The 17,888-nt window shown below is 36.7% G+C and overlaps 1 protein-coding gene across 3 annotated transcripts in view; it reads left to right on the forward strand.

Moving 5' to 3' along the window:
• Nucleotides 1-17,888, forward strand: part of LOC120627785 (ceramide synthase 5) — a 37,993-nt gene that overhangs the window by 1,280 nt on the left and 18,825 nt on the right. For 2 of the 3 annotated variants that reach the window (XM_039895810.1, XM_039895811.1), the window contains exons 2-3: nucleotides 98-218; nucleotides 7,149-7,169. In XM_039895810.1, the coding sequence (XP_039751744.1) occupies nucleotides 98-218; nucleotides 7,149-7,169 (142 nt within the window). The remainder of the gene's footprint in view (nucleotides 1-97; nucleotides 219-7,148; nucleotides 7,170-17,888) is intronic. The other variant, XM_039895812.1, reaches the window with a different exon arrangement.

Raw genomic sequence — 17,888 nt, forward strand, 5'->3', positions numbered from 1 at the left:
CTTCATAATTGCCTGTGATAAGGTCTACATGAATAAAACATTTTTGAATTTTAATATAATTGTCTCCAACTTCATAAGAAATATGTTTTTGTTTCAGATATATTTATGCACCATTTGGCATGTCATTAGGTATTAAGAACACAAGACCAAAGAAAGCACCAAATAACCCGAAATTAGAGTCAGCATATGTGGACTGCCCTAAAATTAAACATAAACAGGTAAGTCCATTCAAATCTTAGAAACCTTGGGGCCCATTTATATTAGCCATAATATCTCACATCGCTGAAGCCAAGTTTATAATATTGAATCAGTTTTGTAGCATCTTGGTGGTACAGTTTTTTTAGAAATTTTACTGTGGTTGACATAGTTGCAAGTCACCTGCATAGATGTCATTCAGTAATTCAGTGTGATATTCATTTCTGATACAGTTGTACCGACTGAACCAAAATAGCTAAAAAACTGTACACCTAATGCAGATTGTATGTCTAAAGTCTACCCAAAGTGGTGTGATGCTGGAAGCTGATCTTAACATCCTTTCCGACTTTTAACAAGATAAGTTTGTTTGGTTCGGACTGTAAACTCGTGTGTTTAAAAAGAAGTGAGACCTTCTGAGGCTAATTTGAAGGTTCCCTTACAAGTGGTTCATAATATAATAATGTGGTTTGTGGTTAAGTGAGTGCTATAAGAGAACACGATTATAGGTCATCAATTTTCTATGCGAGTTAAAACTAGGGTTGTCAGGTGGTGTAATTTTATGAATAATCTATAAATATTAGAATAATAAAGCTGTTAAACTGATTGACTGACTTAAATGCTCATCTCAATCCTCAAAACATGATTTTTATTGTAGTACATTATTACAAGGAATTTTCAAAAATGTACCTATAAGGCTTTAAAGCTTATGTCTGTTATATAAATATTGGGCAGGGCCTTACAAAGAAACATGGTATAACGATTGAATATTTAGGCAGTATTTTGTCACTCTCCAACTGAGAGCACCTTTCAAATGTCAGAGTGTGATAAAACATAAATATCTATACCAAAGTTATTCCACGTTTTTCCGTTATGCCCTTTTAGTTTAATGTATAATATAATAGCTCTAGAGAGTTTTAGAACTAGGTCTTGCTCAAACTATTATTTCAATACTAAGTTTCTCAAGAAAAAAAAAACAAAAAAATAAGTAAGTTCGTTAGATTTCAAAATATAGACAAGGATAATTTTAAAAAAGATTCAATATTCAATTAAAATAACCCCAGCACCGCACCATGGTCTGGTCACAGACCAATCTCTCTCTCAGATTATTAAGATACCAACTATGTGTATAACACTTAAATTTAAAACAATCAAAAATATGTTGACAGCCCTACTTCAAACTATACACAGCAATTATTATTAAGAGCATATTATACTGCATTCAAGTGTAACACTTCACTTAAGATTGAAAGTTGTGTGCAAACATGCATCAAATGGTACTCAGTGTAAACTGTAAAGTAGCACAGGAAATTTGAGCGCACACTGCCGCAAGAGGTAGTCTATAATTGGAGACGTCATTAAAAAAAACATAACATTCCATTTCATTAGCAAACTCAGATGGTAGCAGGTTAAGCTGTTTTGGATTGAGATTGATTAAAAGCAGTTACTACGCGATATCATACCGGAACCATAAAGCGTCACGTCGCGTCGGCACGTCTTATTTTTCTAGCCACGGCCAAAGGCCCAGGATCCTTCTCTATTTAGTAATTGACATTGGCCTGACAGTTGCTGTGGCTAAAGGTGTTGAATTGGCAGCCGGTCTACTTTTGCTGCTAAACGTTATAATCATTTTCAGAGGTGAATTTTTTTTTAATAAAAACTGACTCAAGTTTTATACGATTTTAATTATGTTTGTTGGTTTCTATTTTTAAGTTGGGCGGTTAGTTTTTTCTTTAAATTCTAAACATCCAAAAATAAATAAGAATAAAAGAAGATTAAAGATAAATATTTTCACGATATAGGCTATACACAAGGCGATAGACTAACTTATCGTGGTTTCTGCGTCAGTGTGCGATAATTTTCTGGAACTGGCATTTAGCATGCACGTTAAAATATGCGTGATTTAATAGTTAGCATACAATTTTGTATGTGGCATGTTTTTCTGAAACGACCATCTATACTGTCTACACTAGAATTAAATGCATCTATAATTAACAAAGTAATTAAAAGTTATTTTATTATTTCGCAACAAAGGCTTAGTAATTAACACACCTTTTGTCTGTCCGTTTGTCGGGTGTAAAGTTGAATCAATTGATGTTGATAGAACTTAAACTGCAAAACAAAAACTTTATCCCCTGATTATTTAAATACACAGACAGGGAATACGACTTTCTCATCCATCTGCCTAAGCGCAGCAACATTGGAAAGGAGAGGAGAAAAAATTATCATGTACAGCCCGATGACAGAGAGACGGATGGACAGTCTCACTTCGGGTACAAAACCCTGAAACATCTTGCGTCTGTCTCTAGTTAAATGCGGAATAAAATAGTATGCTGCTTTCTTTGCATTTATTTTTATCAGAGCATCCGTAAGTTAATGTTTTCTGTTTTTGCATGGTAGCACGAGAACGATTTGTGCTTATTGCATATTTTGACAAATGGTGACAGTCAGTGGTAGACTTGAGACTCTCTCTCGGTTGGTTGGTTGATCGAATTCGATCTCTAACTTTACGAGGGTATTTTAGAAAACTTTTTGGAAAAGAACAACTGCTGAGTTTTTTTTTGCCGGCTTCTTTTCGGTAGAATTCTTTTCGGTGGTAGAGTCTAGACTACAAACAGTCAACTTTAGGTTTCAAGTGTTATATTAGACCTACTTGAAATATAAATAATAAATGAATTCTGAAGTCAACGGTGAAGAAAAACATCTCGAGGCAACCTGCATACCTAAGAGTTTTACCTGAGAGAATTCCACCAAGAGGGTTCAGTTTTGAGATTTGTGTTTAATGAAGGTTGTACAAATATAAAATTATTAAAAAATCGTGGAGTATTGGATACTCCACGTACCACACAAACACCTAATTCAAAATGGCCACTTCGTACGTATTCTACGTGTTTTGACTATAATTTATATAATTGACTACCTATAATCGTGTTGTTGATCGTAGACTGCTGCAAGATCCGCTAGAATCGAACTAGTCACAGAAAGTTTACTCAGCGCGTCAGCAGACAGAATAGTTTCTTCTACTGACGCACTAAGTACGCCTTTTCGCTGACGTACTTCGTGTCTTATTAATAGATGTGCGTGTGCTGATTATTTTGATGTTTACTAGTAATAGTTTAAGTTATGTATGTTTGTAGTGATTGAAGTATTTTCTAGTGCACCCATTTTACCTACTAATTACGTGTGATTTGCTGTCATTCATACATTGAGAAGTTCCGTCCTCCATCTCCGAAGATTTACATCAGATCCTTATTAAATTTAATGAAAAAATCTAGACTATTAACCATTTGAAATAAAAATAAAAACATCAAAATCGGTTCAGATTTCATGCGAGAGGAAACTTTTACCAAAAAAAAGTCAAATGAAAGTACGTCGCGTCCATTTCAACGGGACCTTCCCTTTTGGGGACTCTCGCGGGCCTTGTAGCAGTCTACGATGAACCTTGATTTTCTAATGCTAAGTAAGCGTTTCAGAATTTCAGGCTAATTTTTGGTTTTGTTTTAATTGCTAAGTATGTATACTAATTAGTTTATTGTGTTATTATTTAAGTATGTATTCCATTAACACATTCACGCGAGCATCGTTTTACTAAATAATGTGCGACAACTATTTTACTGCGTTACTTCTAAAACGTTTACGTTCTGCTTTAGCTTATTTTTCTTTAATGGGACGAATTATTCTATGATTGTAACAATAATACAAGTTACACTCTTATTTGTCTACTACAAGGACTTTGAGCTTTGAACTTATAATACTAGTGGATCCGGCTGACATCGTCTTTCCCGATAGAGCAACCACACCTAACTATTGTTATTTAAAACCATCGAGGACTTTTTGTTAGGTAATTAAACATACTTATATAATTTAATTCAAATATGTCCCGCGTTTGGAGGAGTTATAAATACGCGTACAGAAGAGTTATATATACTTACTAGCTGTCCCGGCGAACTTCGTACCGCGGCACTTTTTTTTTTTTTCTTGAATGTTATATTTTAATACTTATTATCCTATTCCGGTCTAAGAGGAAACAAATAAATAACATATCATAAAAATTGGTCCGGCCGTTCTTGAGTTATAAATGGTGTAACTAACACAACTTTCTTTATATATATATATAAAGATATGACCATCATTTGCGACGTAAAAATTGACAGACAGTCACACAGACTTTAGATAGATAGATGAAGTCTTTATTGCACAGATTAACAGAGTAAACAAGAAATACCAAAGACAAAATAAATAAAATATAAAATGCGCAAAAGCGGTCATATCGCTTTAATCGATGTCCTGTGACTTTAATGAAGAGATATCAAAATGTCAGTCTCAAAATGCATTTCGTACAATCAACATATCAAAGTCCTAATATAGTGCGGTAGCAGAAGAGCTTTTTGTGACAGAACTTGTCCGGGGAGTACCTCCAAGCAGCAGTGCTGTGCTCCGGTCTGAAGGGCGTGGTACCGATGGTTGCCGGTGATATTACAGGCACATGTGTAGCACCTAAGCCTCAGTTGATGGACACAGGGCGGCACTTCGTGAGGCGGTTTTCATTGCATGCCATGCGAAGTGTTGGCTCTGTTTATAGGCAGTCTGTTTTGTCCGTTAATATATATTATCTATATATAAATATAAAAGAAAAAGTGTGTGGGTATGTTCAATATAGGCTCCGAAACGGCTAGACCGATTTCAATGAAACTTTCAGGGAATCTCTGGATTGATCTGGCGAGTTATCCTGTAAAGTTTGGTGACGGTCGGAGCACTCCTATTTTTGAACTTTCAAACTGTGAAATACAGATTTTATTTACTATGATGATATTCTATTGTAGGGTGTACATGGGTGTAGATAATGATCTTCACCCGCTCGAGAAGAGAATAGAAGAGAATGAATACGGAGAGAAATAAATGATTTAATATATCATGAGACTTAAATTAAAAATTGAATGATGTAAGTTTATTGTTTAAATAAAATAAAGCAAAATCTACCCCTGCGAAGCGGGCTGGGTAGCTAGTAAAGTATAAAAAAAGAAGCAAGAGCGTCACGGAAACATGCAAAATTTCGATTCGATCGACAGCTTTGAGATTCTGATGTATATCACTATTCAAGTTACTAGTATCCTATACTTCTTGGAATAAATATTGGATAGAAGCAGGCGTATATATCATGAAATTTAAATAGATTAATTATTTTTTAAGTCCATTAACAATTATTCAGGAGATGCTCCGGCTTCGTAGCGAAACGCGCGTAGAGTGTACATTGCCGAGGATCTATTTGGTGTGGAGTATAAGTATTGAAGAAATTATAAATTAAACGATACAGATTCTTCTGCTTTTAGCAAATAATAGCAAATTAAGTTTAATTTTCATAATATTTCTTGGAATAAATCAAAATCTTTGCGCGACATATTCATATATTGTTACAGGCTTGCCCATGATTAAAGGCCCACGTTTTTAAATATTACGGAATGCCTCTTCCAAAAATGTCTGCCAGCCTGTCTGAGTGCGTGATTCAAAGCTTTATTATCAATTGCTGCTAGCTGTTGCCTGAGTTCTTCGCCCGCATTTATTACAGTTTTTTTTACAAATCCCGTGGAAACCCTTTGTTTTCCTGGACTGAAACAAAGGCTACATGCCTTTGTTACAGTCCGTCCTATTAACTAACTCCATGCCAAAATCAAGTTGATTGGTTGCTTAATAAGGGCGTAAAGGAGACAAAGAAAAAAAAATCGCATTTTCGCTTTTATAATATTAGTAGGGAATCATTTAGTTTTTGCTAGTTACAATTACATACCGTCGCATAAGTAACAAAACTCAGCAATGGAAATAAGTAAATTTCTCAGGTCACACAAAAAACCTTCTCCTACCATAACATGCAAAAATCAATTTACTTTACATCTTTTGAATACAGCTACTAAAACCTTTATAGACAGGTTTATGAACTATAAAATGATAAGAGAGTTGTTTAATGTGTCAACTAAAACTATGATAATTTAACTTGTGCTCTATTGCTAGCTTAGCGATGATACATCATTTTTATTCTTATAATTAGACCAATAAATAAAAGAATATCTTACGTACAGATATCTCAGTATTTCAGATTAAGCTTTTGACCATTTTTATATGGGTTCTATGGGGCGAGTTGCGTGGCTTCTGCGGGATAAATCGAATTATAACATATTTTGGGTCCCTTTTCCTGTCGTGCGGATTTCTATCCTCGTGCGGATCTGGAACGCCCGTAGCCTATAGTTAATATATCTTTTTCCTGTAACACTGGCTGTACTCATGTGGACTTAGATTATGACAGGCGCTCTATCAAAGCACGTGGACTGACAACGGTGAAAAGTATATAGTTTCCTATAAGTTTCCTACTGAATTCATTTCAACTCTGTTTTCAGATGCAATTACGTAATGTATAATAATTGTTTGGACGGTTTTGTATGACGACTTTCCACAGTGGCTAGCTAAATACGATGTCAACTGAGATACAGATTCGGTGTTAACACCAATGGGACAGATATTTGATAGAAGTAGGCGTTATTTTGCGGAAATCCATGATATATTATGAAAATTAAGCTTATTTTCCTATACTCCGCGAAAAGCAGGAGATTACAATGTAAAAATAATTAAGTCTTAACAATTATTCATTGTAAAGTCAACATCTTCTGAGGATGCTCCGTTTTCGGAGCGAAACGTAGAGTGAGAGCGTAGAGTGTAGGTACATTGCCAAAAATCTGTTTGGAGTGGAGTATAAGAATTAGAGAAATTTTAAATTACACCATACAGATTCGCCTGCTTTTCGCGGATTATAGCAAATTAAGCTTAATTTTCATAATATGAGTGGGGCACAAATTCGCATGACAGAAATGTGGCCCTTTAGCAGTTGCTTGCGCGAATGTGTTAACTATTGTAATGTGTGTGCCCTAAGCTAGTTAATACTCTAACTGTGCTTCGTTTCTTTTCAGTTGTTTTTGAGCAAGGACGAGGTAAATGTGCGCACTACTTATAGATCTAGTGTAGTTTGTGTAGTACTAGTGCTTGTGTTTTTTTTTTTGCTAAACTTCGCTTATTAACCTTCGCTAGGGAAATGGGGATGTCCGAAATCTACGTGAGGCTGTTTTTTTTTCAATATATCTATTTTTTTTATTCAAAATTTCAAATTCAAAATTCAAAATTCATTTATTTCAAGTAGGCCTCATATAAGCACTTTTGAAACGTCAAGTCTGTCTGTGTGTAGTTCTCTACCACAGGTTCGGAAGGCAGATTCTACCGAAAAGAAGCCGGCAAGAAACTCAGCAGTTGCTCTTTTCCAATATCAACAATTTACATTTTAAAATTCATTTTTCTATCTTGTGAGAGATGAAAGCGGAGCCGGATGCTTCCAAGCAACCTTGTCATTAAGAAATTCATCAATTGTATAATAACCTCGCTGTAATAAATGTGTTTTAACACATTCTTTAAACTTATGCATTGGTAGGTCCAAAATTACCTTAGGCATTTAAAAGAGCTTAGCCACATAATGTGACTATGCCGCTCTGTTGGTTATATACGTTGGTCGTTAGAATGCTCTACTACGGATAGCGAGGTTCTGAGAGAAAGAGGAGGATTGCGCTGTAGTGCCGTTTCGGAGAATATACGGAACATACCCACACACTTTCTCTTTTATATATATAGATAGATATATCTACAGCAAATATTTCTCTTTATTCAGAATAGGCAATTAAGCTTGAAAGTACATTGACTTGGACGTTGTTTTTTTCATTATCTTTTTTTCTGTGCTGGTCAAATAGATGTCTTTCTTTGTGAAAGATACTTTGTTGAATCCGACCCGCAATGCTGTCGCACTGCGGCTCAAGAAATAAACATTTCCATTTATATGCTATCAGACAACGATATTCAAATGCTTTGAAAGACCAGTTTTAGCTAAATTGTAAGTTTCAGTAGAAGTACAGCTTCTTGTGATATAACATCTCCGAGGAAAAACTCGAAGGAGAAATTTTAATTGGTTCATCGCCAAGGTTAAGTTCTTCGTACTACGACGAAACTGATCCGGAAGGTGCCTTCACATAATTCTTCTTCCTTCAGCTAACATTTCAATATTCAGACCGTTAAGCTTTAGAATGCTTTGCCTTTCTATCTGGGAGCGTGCATAATTTGGCGGGCTTATCGCTACATAGCGATCTCTTACAAGCAACCAAGCCCAATCTCAGCACGCACCTCCTTTTTATTTTATTCTACTACAAGTTAGCGCTTGACTGCAGTTTCACCTGGTAGTAAGTGATGATAACAGTCTAAGATGGTGGCGGGCTAACCTGTCAGGGAGTGTGGTAGTCATACCCCTAATCGGTTTCTAAGCGACATCGCACCGGAACTAAATCGCTAAGCGGCACGTTTTTTACGGTAGGGTAGTAACTAGCCACTGCCGCAGCCTCCCACCAGACAAGACCAGAGAAAATTCAGAAATTAGAAAATTCAGAATCGAACCCGGGACTTCCCAGGGAGGGAGGGAGGTCGTCAAACCTCTTACTTTTCTAAATTATGTGCGTTTTAAGCGATAAAAATATCACTTTCTTCAACGTTGAAGGAAAACATCGTGGAAAACATGCAAAACTGAGAGTTCTCCACAACGAGGCGTGTGGCATCTACCAAACCGCATTGGGCCAGCGTGGTGGACTACGACCTAAACCCTGCTCATTGTCGGAGGAGACCCGTGCCCTGTAGTGGGCCGAAATGGGTTTATATGATGATAATGATCGGCTTGGTCGGGCAATTAATATCACCCTCTCAGGGTCCCCAAATAAATCGATAATATTTAGCCTCGTAGATTGCACTTAAGTTTTAACGACACAGTCCTGCGATCGCAATTGTTTGAATGACGATTTTATTATGATTAGTCGACCCGGTTTAACCATTATAAAATATTTGAGCCCGCACATTTTACAGGGTAAGGGCCATTGCATAAGACGCGTTTCACGATAGGGTTTTAAACCCGAATATCAAAGGTTGCATATTGTATTTTGAGGCCATCAGTTATGCTCATCTTGTCATATTTATCTTCATGAATACGTCAAAACAGTGCTTCTATACCTGTATGTATGCAGGGCCCCATTTACAGGCAATCCGATCGCAATACGCAGCGATCGATTACACGCAAATAGCAGCGGTCCATAGCTTTAAAACTATCGTGCACACGTTCGCTGTTTTCGATCGCTATGACTCGTTTGAATCGTGACAAGGCATCACAGAAAGCTCGTACATCTGTGGCAATACAATCATTTTCTTTTTCTACGACTATGCAAACATCGCCCTCTAGCCCCACAGTAATCTTAGCTTGTGTTATGGGTTCAAAGATGACGGATGAATATTTTTATGATAATATTATGATAATATTTTTTTACATTTAAATACCCGAACACTGGAAAACATTTATGTTCATCACACAAATATATTCCAGCTGTGGGAATCGAACCAAGGGTCTGAGGATCAAGTGGACTCAGAAAGCAGGGTCGCTACCCGCTTCGCCAATCGGCTGTGAAACATTAAAAACGTGTGCAAAATATAACTCACTGAATCTCATTTTAAAGGTCTGCGTCGTCTGCTTTTCCTCTGCGCATAGAAAACACGCCGTGTGCAAAGGCTCTAAACGATCGATCGATAGTTTAGTTGGAGTCGGCTTTATAAACGCGAACTGCTTCGATTTTTAAATTGAATAGAATTCGTGCGGCTTTTGAAACTTTTCTAAAGGCGGAATATTATAATACGAGCATTTACCTACTTACTCTCCCTAAGGCTACGTTCACATAGCGTCACATAGTAAAGCGCTTTTCATAGTAAATATTCAGTGTAAGTCGTAACACTTTTTCTGTCGCCGGATGAATATTTCTAGTCTACGTCGTAGAGTAGTGGCCAATATTTTCGTCTGCCATGAACTACGTGCAAATCCACTTCAGGGCGGTCAAAATTGGCTAAATCGATAAGTCTTGCCAAGTCTACACTAGAAACTATACAGGGTTAAATAAAAAATATCAGAAAGGTCTCGGACTGTTGTTTATATCAAAACTAACAACTTTTGCTTTACCACTTTTTCTTAACTTGATAGTGTGAAATATTAAATATTCCATTTTTTTTTTCATGGATAGGTACTCTACTTGTAACTACTCTGTAATGTAACATCGGCAACAGCGCGCGAATCGAGACTATCGTACGGTCACTGTACCGAGTACGCGACGTTGTCGACTCACATGTGTTTGTTTTCACAGTGTAATGTCACTTTACAGAAATAACATGATTTATTAATTTATTTGTATGAAATAAAATAAAACTGAATTTTGAAAAGTTGTAGGAGAAAATTGTAAGTTTTAATGATAGGAACAACAAAGCCGAGAGCTTTCTGTTATATTGATATATATATTTTTTAAGTTAATATACAGATTTACTAGGGACTCCATAGTTGTGGAGTGTGGACATAACTGGGTATATTGTCAGGCAATGCTTCTGTTTGTATATCGGATGATTGTTAGTCTCTACTGAACTGGCTCTATAGCTGTAGGCGAAGAGATATATTGGCTATATTGACATGCCATGCCACTGTTAGTAAATAGGCTGATCAATAGTCTCTACTGAACTGGCTCTATAGCTGTGATCATAATGTCGCGTAGGCACCTAATGTGGAACCTGTCTAAAGTACGAAAATGCTTGCGGTATAAGCACCACGTTTCTGAAGCATACAGTAAGGTTGGTAGTACTATAGCTAAATAAACGGAGACCTTCGTTAAGAGCCTTAAATCATGCGATCGAAACACCTTAGATCGAAACTTTCCAAAAGCAGCAGAAGCAGCTCCTATTCTGCTGTTCACTTCGGCATCGAGGTTGCAATTGCATGATATAGTGCTCCCCAAGTATCTGAAATTACTAACTTCCTTGAGCGTTTCACTGCCTAGCTTAATATTGAATGGCGAAGACGTGGTCGTGTCAAGGGCCATAACCTCGGTTTTCTTACAATTGATCCTTAGTCCAAACTTATGACATGATTCGTTGAGACTTTTTATAAGCTTCTGCAGGCCATTAGGGGACTCCGCCAGGAAACAAAGATCATCCGCATACATTAAATCTGTAATAGTATCGTAAGCTACTTTGGTGTTAGCTTTTAGCCTTGCTAGATTAAAAATACCACCGTCAGACCGAAAACGAATACGAATGCCCTCAGATACTGTTTGCAACGCGTCACGTACTGCAACCGTAAAGTAGAGAGCGAAAAGAGTAAGTAGTACACAGCCTTGCGTAACGCCACAGTTGACAGGAAAGAAAATTGACTGTACACCCTCTACAGTAATACAGCATTGCATATCATCGTGCAAGAGTCGGACCAATCTCACAAACTTATCTGTGCATCCAAGCTTCGTCAGTACCAGCCACAGAGCTTCACGATGCACGCTGTCAAAGGCTTTTTCTAAGTCAACGAAACAGAGGTATAAAGGTTGTCCTTGCTCTCTGCTTTTCTCTTTAAGTTGGCGTATAGAAAATATAGCATCACATGTGCCTCGTTTCGGTCGAAATCCAAACTGTGTTTCTGGCAGGACATTTTCCGATAAGCACAACAGGCGATTGAGCAGAATCCTCGCAAACACTTTCCCTGGAGCGGTGAGAAGGGATATACCTCTGTAGGAATTGCAATCAGAGCGGTCTCCCTTGTTCTTATAAAGAGAGTGGATGGATGAGATACGAAATTCCGCAGGAACACGCTCTTCGTTCCACATTTGCAAAAATAACTTCCATACGGCATATTGTAAAGCCTCACCTCCATACTTAAGCAACTTCCCAGGTACTCCATCAATGCCAACGGCTTTTTTATTCGGTTGCTGTTTAATAGCATCTACGACTTCCTGCAGTAGCAAAGGCTTATCGAGTTCCCATTCGGTAGGTAACGCCGTCATTGAACGAATATATTCTAAATCCGCACGCCGATCTACGCTTAATAAGTTATGATAATGCTCACTCCAACGATTAAGCATATCTTGTTTGCTTGTCAGTAACTTGGTGCCATCATGCGATCTTAGAGGCACGCTACAATACCTGGTTATACCAACTAACTTACGAATCTCACAATAAAATTTACCCATTTGGTTCGACTCCTTAAGGCACTGAATGTAATTAGCCTTATTTTGCCACCATTTATCTTTTGCTTCACGTACGTACTTACGCAGCTCAGTATTACTACGCTTAATTTTATCGGCCTGGTCATTAAGAAGACGTCGCAAAACACTTCGATGCAAATGTCAGCGGGATTGAGGCTTATATAATAAGGCGGCAACTCCGGTGGTGTGGACACATATCCAGAATGGGTGAAGAAAGAGTGGCTAAGCGCATATTTTACACCGAATTGCAGGTTGGGAAACGTAAGCAGGGCGGGCAACACTTGCGGTATAAAGATTTGCTAAAGCGGCACATGAAGAGATGTGATATGGACGCATCACTGTGGGAATTTGAAGCAGAAGATCGGCCGCGATGGAGACACTCCGTAAATAAAAAAGTATCGGAGTTTGAAGTTAAAAGGCGTGATGCAGAGCAAGATGCTAGGCGTAATGAGATAAAGGCCAGACCATCGCCGGCCATATATTACAATATAATTGGTGGAGTACTGACGTGCTGACAATGTGATCGCACGTTTAAAACAAAGAGTGGTTATGCCAGTCACTGGAGAGCACATCAGGTACGCTCATAATAGCTAGAAGGAGTCGCTGTGGTCGGATACGGCCAGGAGGATATATATAGCTGTAGGCGAAGAGATATATTGGCTATATTGACATGCCATGCCACTGTTAGTAAATCAGCTGATCAATAGTCTCTTGTGAACTGGCTCTATAGTTGTAGGCGTAGAGATAATTGGCTATATTGACAGGCCAAGCCACTGTTTGCATCTTGCCATTCAACTAATTGTTCCTAATTTACTTGAAGCATTACGAAATCGGGCCACGGCCGGCGCCTGTCAAACAATTCGGCTTTAACCTCGCGATTACAGATATAATTATGATCTTTGCTTAAGACGCAGAACGCATTGCAAATATTGATGCAAGTAGGTCTGACTTACACAGGCGTTCTCACTTCCAAATAGAGGATATACTAAGTATAGGTTCGAAACGCATATTTCAATTTATTGTTGGGTGTACATGGGTGTAAATAATGATCTTCACCCGCTCGAGAAGAGAATAGACGAGAATGAATACGGAGAGAAATAAATGATTTAATATATTATCAAGACTTAAATTAAAAATTTAATTATGTAAGTTTATTGTTTAAATAAAATAAAGCAAAATCTAGCCCGGCGAAGCGGGCTGGGTACGCTAGTTTATAATATACGTGTAACAAATTTACAATATTTATAAAAAGTGATATCTCCACGATCATGCAGACTACTCTTTTTGAAAGCCCTAAACTACGAGCAAGTTCATTTCAAGGCGGCCAAACAGTTGTTTTTTTTATTTCCACGCTAATGTTTCTTTTCAAACGAAAAATATTATTTTGACGTTTCAAAAGATTATGGGTGCTTACTAGCTTCTCATGAAGCATCATTATTGACGCTTTTGTTTCAAAAATAATAATCATTGGAGGTAGTTAACAGCTGTTGCGGTCGTTCTTTGTCGGAGCAAGTTACGGTTTTTCAAAAATCTCTTGGTAGTTTATTTGATAAAAAGTAGTTTATGTTTTGTGAAGTAAAATCGAAGTAATACTTCACATGCCTTAGAGGTACATAACTTACTGTATCTGAGAATTATCTGTGAAACCGACAGGCTAATATTTTTTGAGTTAACCACTGCTATAGTGTTTACTGAAAGTAATAAGATGCAGCCCTAAAATAGCAGAATTATCATCAAGTGATTCCTGTCACTTTATTAGGTACGCGTCGCGTAGCGTAGGTGCTACGCGAGTGTCGGTGTTTTATCTTCAATAAATAAAACTTCACTTACCTTGGTACATAATTTACTGTATCTGAGAATTAGCTGTGAAACGGCCGACTGGCGCAGTGGGCAGCGACCCTGCTTTTTGAGTCCCAGGCCGTGGGTTCGATTCCCACAACTGGAAAATGTTTGTGTGATGAACATGATTGTTTTTCAGAATCTGGGTATTTATCTGTATATTATAAGTATTTATATGTATTATATTTATAAAAATATTCAACAGCTATCTTAGTACCCATAACACAAGTACACATACTTTGGGGCTAGATGGTGATGTGTGTATTGTCGTAGTATATTTATTATTTATTTATTATATTTAAACCGAAAGGATTTTTTTTTTGAGTTAACCTGTACTATAGTTTTTACTGAATGAAATTAGATACAGCCCTAACATCACATCCAAAAGTAAAATCGCATAAAGTGACTCCTGGCACTTTATGCGTTAAGCGGCACGTAGCGTAGGAACTATGCACGTATCGTTCTTTTATCTTCATTAGGGTTGTCATAAGTAAACGCTTGAATTGTATTGAATTACTTTGTATGAAAAAATAAATATTATGCTTCTTTTGATTTACTACTTTTATAGGATGATTCCTTATGAAATATACTTATACACCCTTCAACAGTATTTCGTAATTCGGTTACACGTTGTATATAAAAGTCAAACGTAATTCACTCGCTGACTCACTATCCACTTACTTATCCTGAAATTTTACTATGAAGACTTAAAACTTAAAACTATTTTTCTTTTAAGCACTAAAATATTTAATTAAATCTTGATTAAGTTTATGTGAAAATCCTATAAGAATCCCTAAAAGTAATCTTAATCTATTTTTAAAGTGAGCCATATCTATGACAGCTGTTGGGCCGGATATAGAATACAAATAGTTAAACAGACGCACATTGGCATTTATATTACGAGTATGGAAGTGTGGATACAACTCAAACTAATTGAGGCTAGTTATAAAAGAGCACAAAATATATAGTAGGTGCAATCAAGGTCCAGTGGGTATCTATTATACTCGGTTCCAATGATATATAAATACAATAGAGGCAATAATAAATGATAAAATCAATTACTAACAATGATACTACAATGGCGTCCGCTTGAAAACAATTGACTTCTCAACTTATTGTGTGCCATTGGAATGTTAAGGCTCGTTCATATTTGGGCAGGCTACGATGCGACGACGTATGTGAATCAACTATCGAAACGTACGTGAAGGGAACAGTGAGAAATTCAAAATTCATTTATTTCAAGTAAGCCTAGTTTATAAGCACTTTTGAAACGTCATGTATGTTTGTAGTGACTCTACCACCGGTTCGGAAAGCAGATTCTTCGAGAAGATTAGGCAAGAAACTTTTTTCATGAATTCAGTTTTAATTTTAATTTCACTTTCACTTAATATTTCATACTCAAGGAGTTTACACTTCCTTCCCACCCACGTCACCCCCATCGATGCCTTTCCGACGATCAATCCCCCACCGCCATTGTGGGCTGTGATTGGTCGACGTTTTCTTGCATCAACGTCATTGGTTGGTTTTAGAAAGTCAGCCAATGGAACATCAAAAAAAATAATAAAAAGAAAAAAAAAATACTAAATACATAGCATAAATTTATGCAAAAGGAAAAAAAATGAAACTTGCACTAAAGAAACAAAATCTGACTATCCACGTATTTTTAGTAGCGTATTTTTTAAGATGGACAGTTTGTTTTTTAATATAACAAAAAATAACATTATAAAACAAAATTAAATGTAACAACCTTCTCAATCATATGTAACGGCACGTTGTAGGAAATGTTCCTGGCATACCCAGCGAAGCGTTTCTCTGTTTATGACGGTGGTTTTTCCTTTATCATCAGGTTATCTGTTTGGTGCGTCAGTTTATACTGTAAAAAAACCTTGTATGTACTTATGTAAACGCGTTAGAAGTTATGCTTCTTTGGCGTTACAAGACAAAAATCTTTTCAAATATTTTATTTTTCTCCTTATTCTACGTTTGTAGAAAAAACGACGCTAGCGATAGAAAAAACATGTGTGTACTTATGTACACGCGTTAGAAGTTATGCTTCTTTGGCGTTACAAGTTAAAAATCTTTTCAAAAGTTTTATCTACCGTCTTATTCTAATTTTTTAGAAAAAACGACGCTAACAAAATAAAAAAAACGAAAGTTTTATTATAATGCATTTTAAAGTTAAGTGTATATAAATATCAAAAAAATCTACATAATTAAAGAAATGGATATAATAAACATAGTTAAATTGGGAATACTATACTAATATACTCATTATCGGACAACCAAGTCTCACTTAACATTAAAATTTGAGATTTTTGTACAATTGAATAATATTTGGTCTGTGGAGAGAATCATTCTTGCCCGTGCTGTGTGCTAAAATGTCTAACGATATTAGATAAACTTGATTGCATTATAAACCGCTTAATTTAATTAAATGGAATATAGATAGCGACATCGCGTAATCCTAGATCAGATAAAATAGGCCTTGTATAGATACGCTTACTCGTATACTTATCTGTACTTACTATTAATATTGAATTCGCTTATCTCAAGAACCAGTCGGATTTGAAAAGTTTTTGCATTTGTTAGCCAAATTATTTTGTTAATTGATTAGGCCATTTAACATTACGCAGCGACTCTTATGCCCGTTTTCACTAACGACGTACTAGGCAGCGCCTCCATAAGTAACGCCTAAGGATATTCCTAGACATACATCTACCTTTTACCGACAGTTAGGGGGCGTCCATAAAATACGTGAGCCGTTTTTTTAAATTTCTACCCCCCGAGAGATGTCGTGACATTATATTCAACCCTCCCCCCCATCCCCCTATCTCACGTGAGATTTTTTTTAAATGTGTGTTTCTTACGTAAAGTTGTTGGATTGTTATTGTAAAAAGAAAAAAACAAATATGGTGGTTTGGCAGTCAGTAGATGTATAACGTCGAAGTGTGAATGAAATTATTTTCTTTCGAACGAATTAGTGAATGATCTTAATCGTATTACGATTGTATTTAAATTTAAATCTTAAGCATGTACAATCTAGATTAAATAGACCAAAATAGTATTTTTTTTTTGTGCCGAGACCCCCTCTCTCCAACGTATTATATGAACGCCCCCTTATCACCTAAGAATTGGTGAAACCTTTTTTTATAGACTTGTCTAAATCATTAAGGATTCGATTTAGGCGATTCCGTAATGAGCAGGTTAAGCATCATGTGTCTGTTATTGCACCGGCCACCATCAGACCAGAACACATGTATACTTTCACACTTTCCCCCAATGAGAATTATCACAAAAAGCTTAGCTAAGCTAAGCTAAGCTAATAAATTCTTAAACTTTGTGCACATTTATGCGCGATATTATAATGTTGACTGAAATCCGAAACTCTTGAATTGTCCTTAACTTACCCGGCCTGTTGGGGTCAACGCAATTCTAACTTGTGATGAGTTACACAACACGTTAATGAGGAGTACTCGTTAAACGTGATGTAGTTTGGAATAGAAGTTAAGACTTTGTTGTTCATACAATGAGAATTAATCAGCGTCACCATTAAAACGTAGCGGTTATAGCCCAGTGGTTAGGACTTCAGCTCCCCTTTCGAAAGACCGAGTTCGAATACGCACCTCTATCTTTTCAATGTTTTTTGATTTTTTTAAATTCCACTAAAAGTTAACCCTCGACTGCAATCTCGCCTAGTGGTAAGTGATGATGCATGTCTAAGATGACCCCTGA

The sequence above is a fragment of the Pararge aegeria genome, chromosome 12 (assembly GCF_905163445.1).
Source record: "Pararge aegeria chromosome 12, ilParAegt1.1, whole genome shotgun sequence".
NCBI lineage: Eukaryota > Metazoa > Arthropoda > Insecta > Lepidoptera > Nymphalidae > Pararge > Pararge aegeria.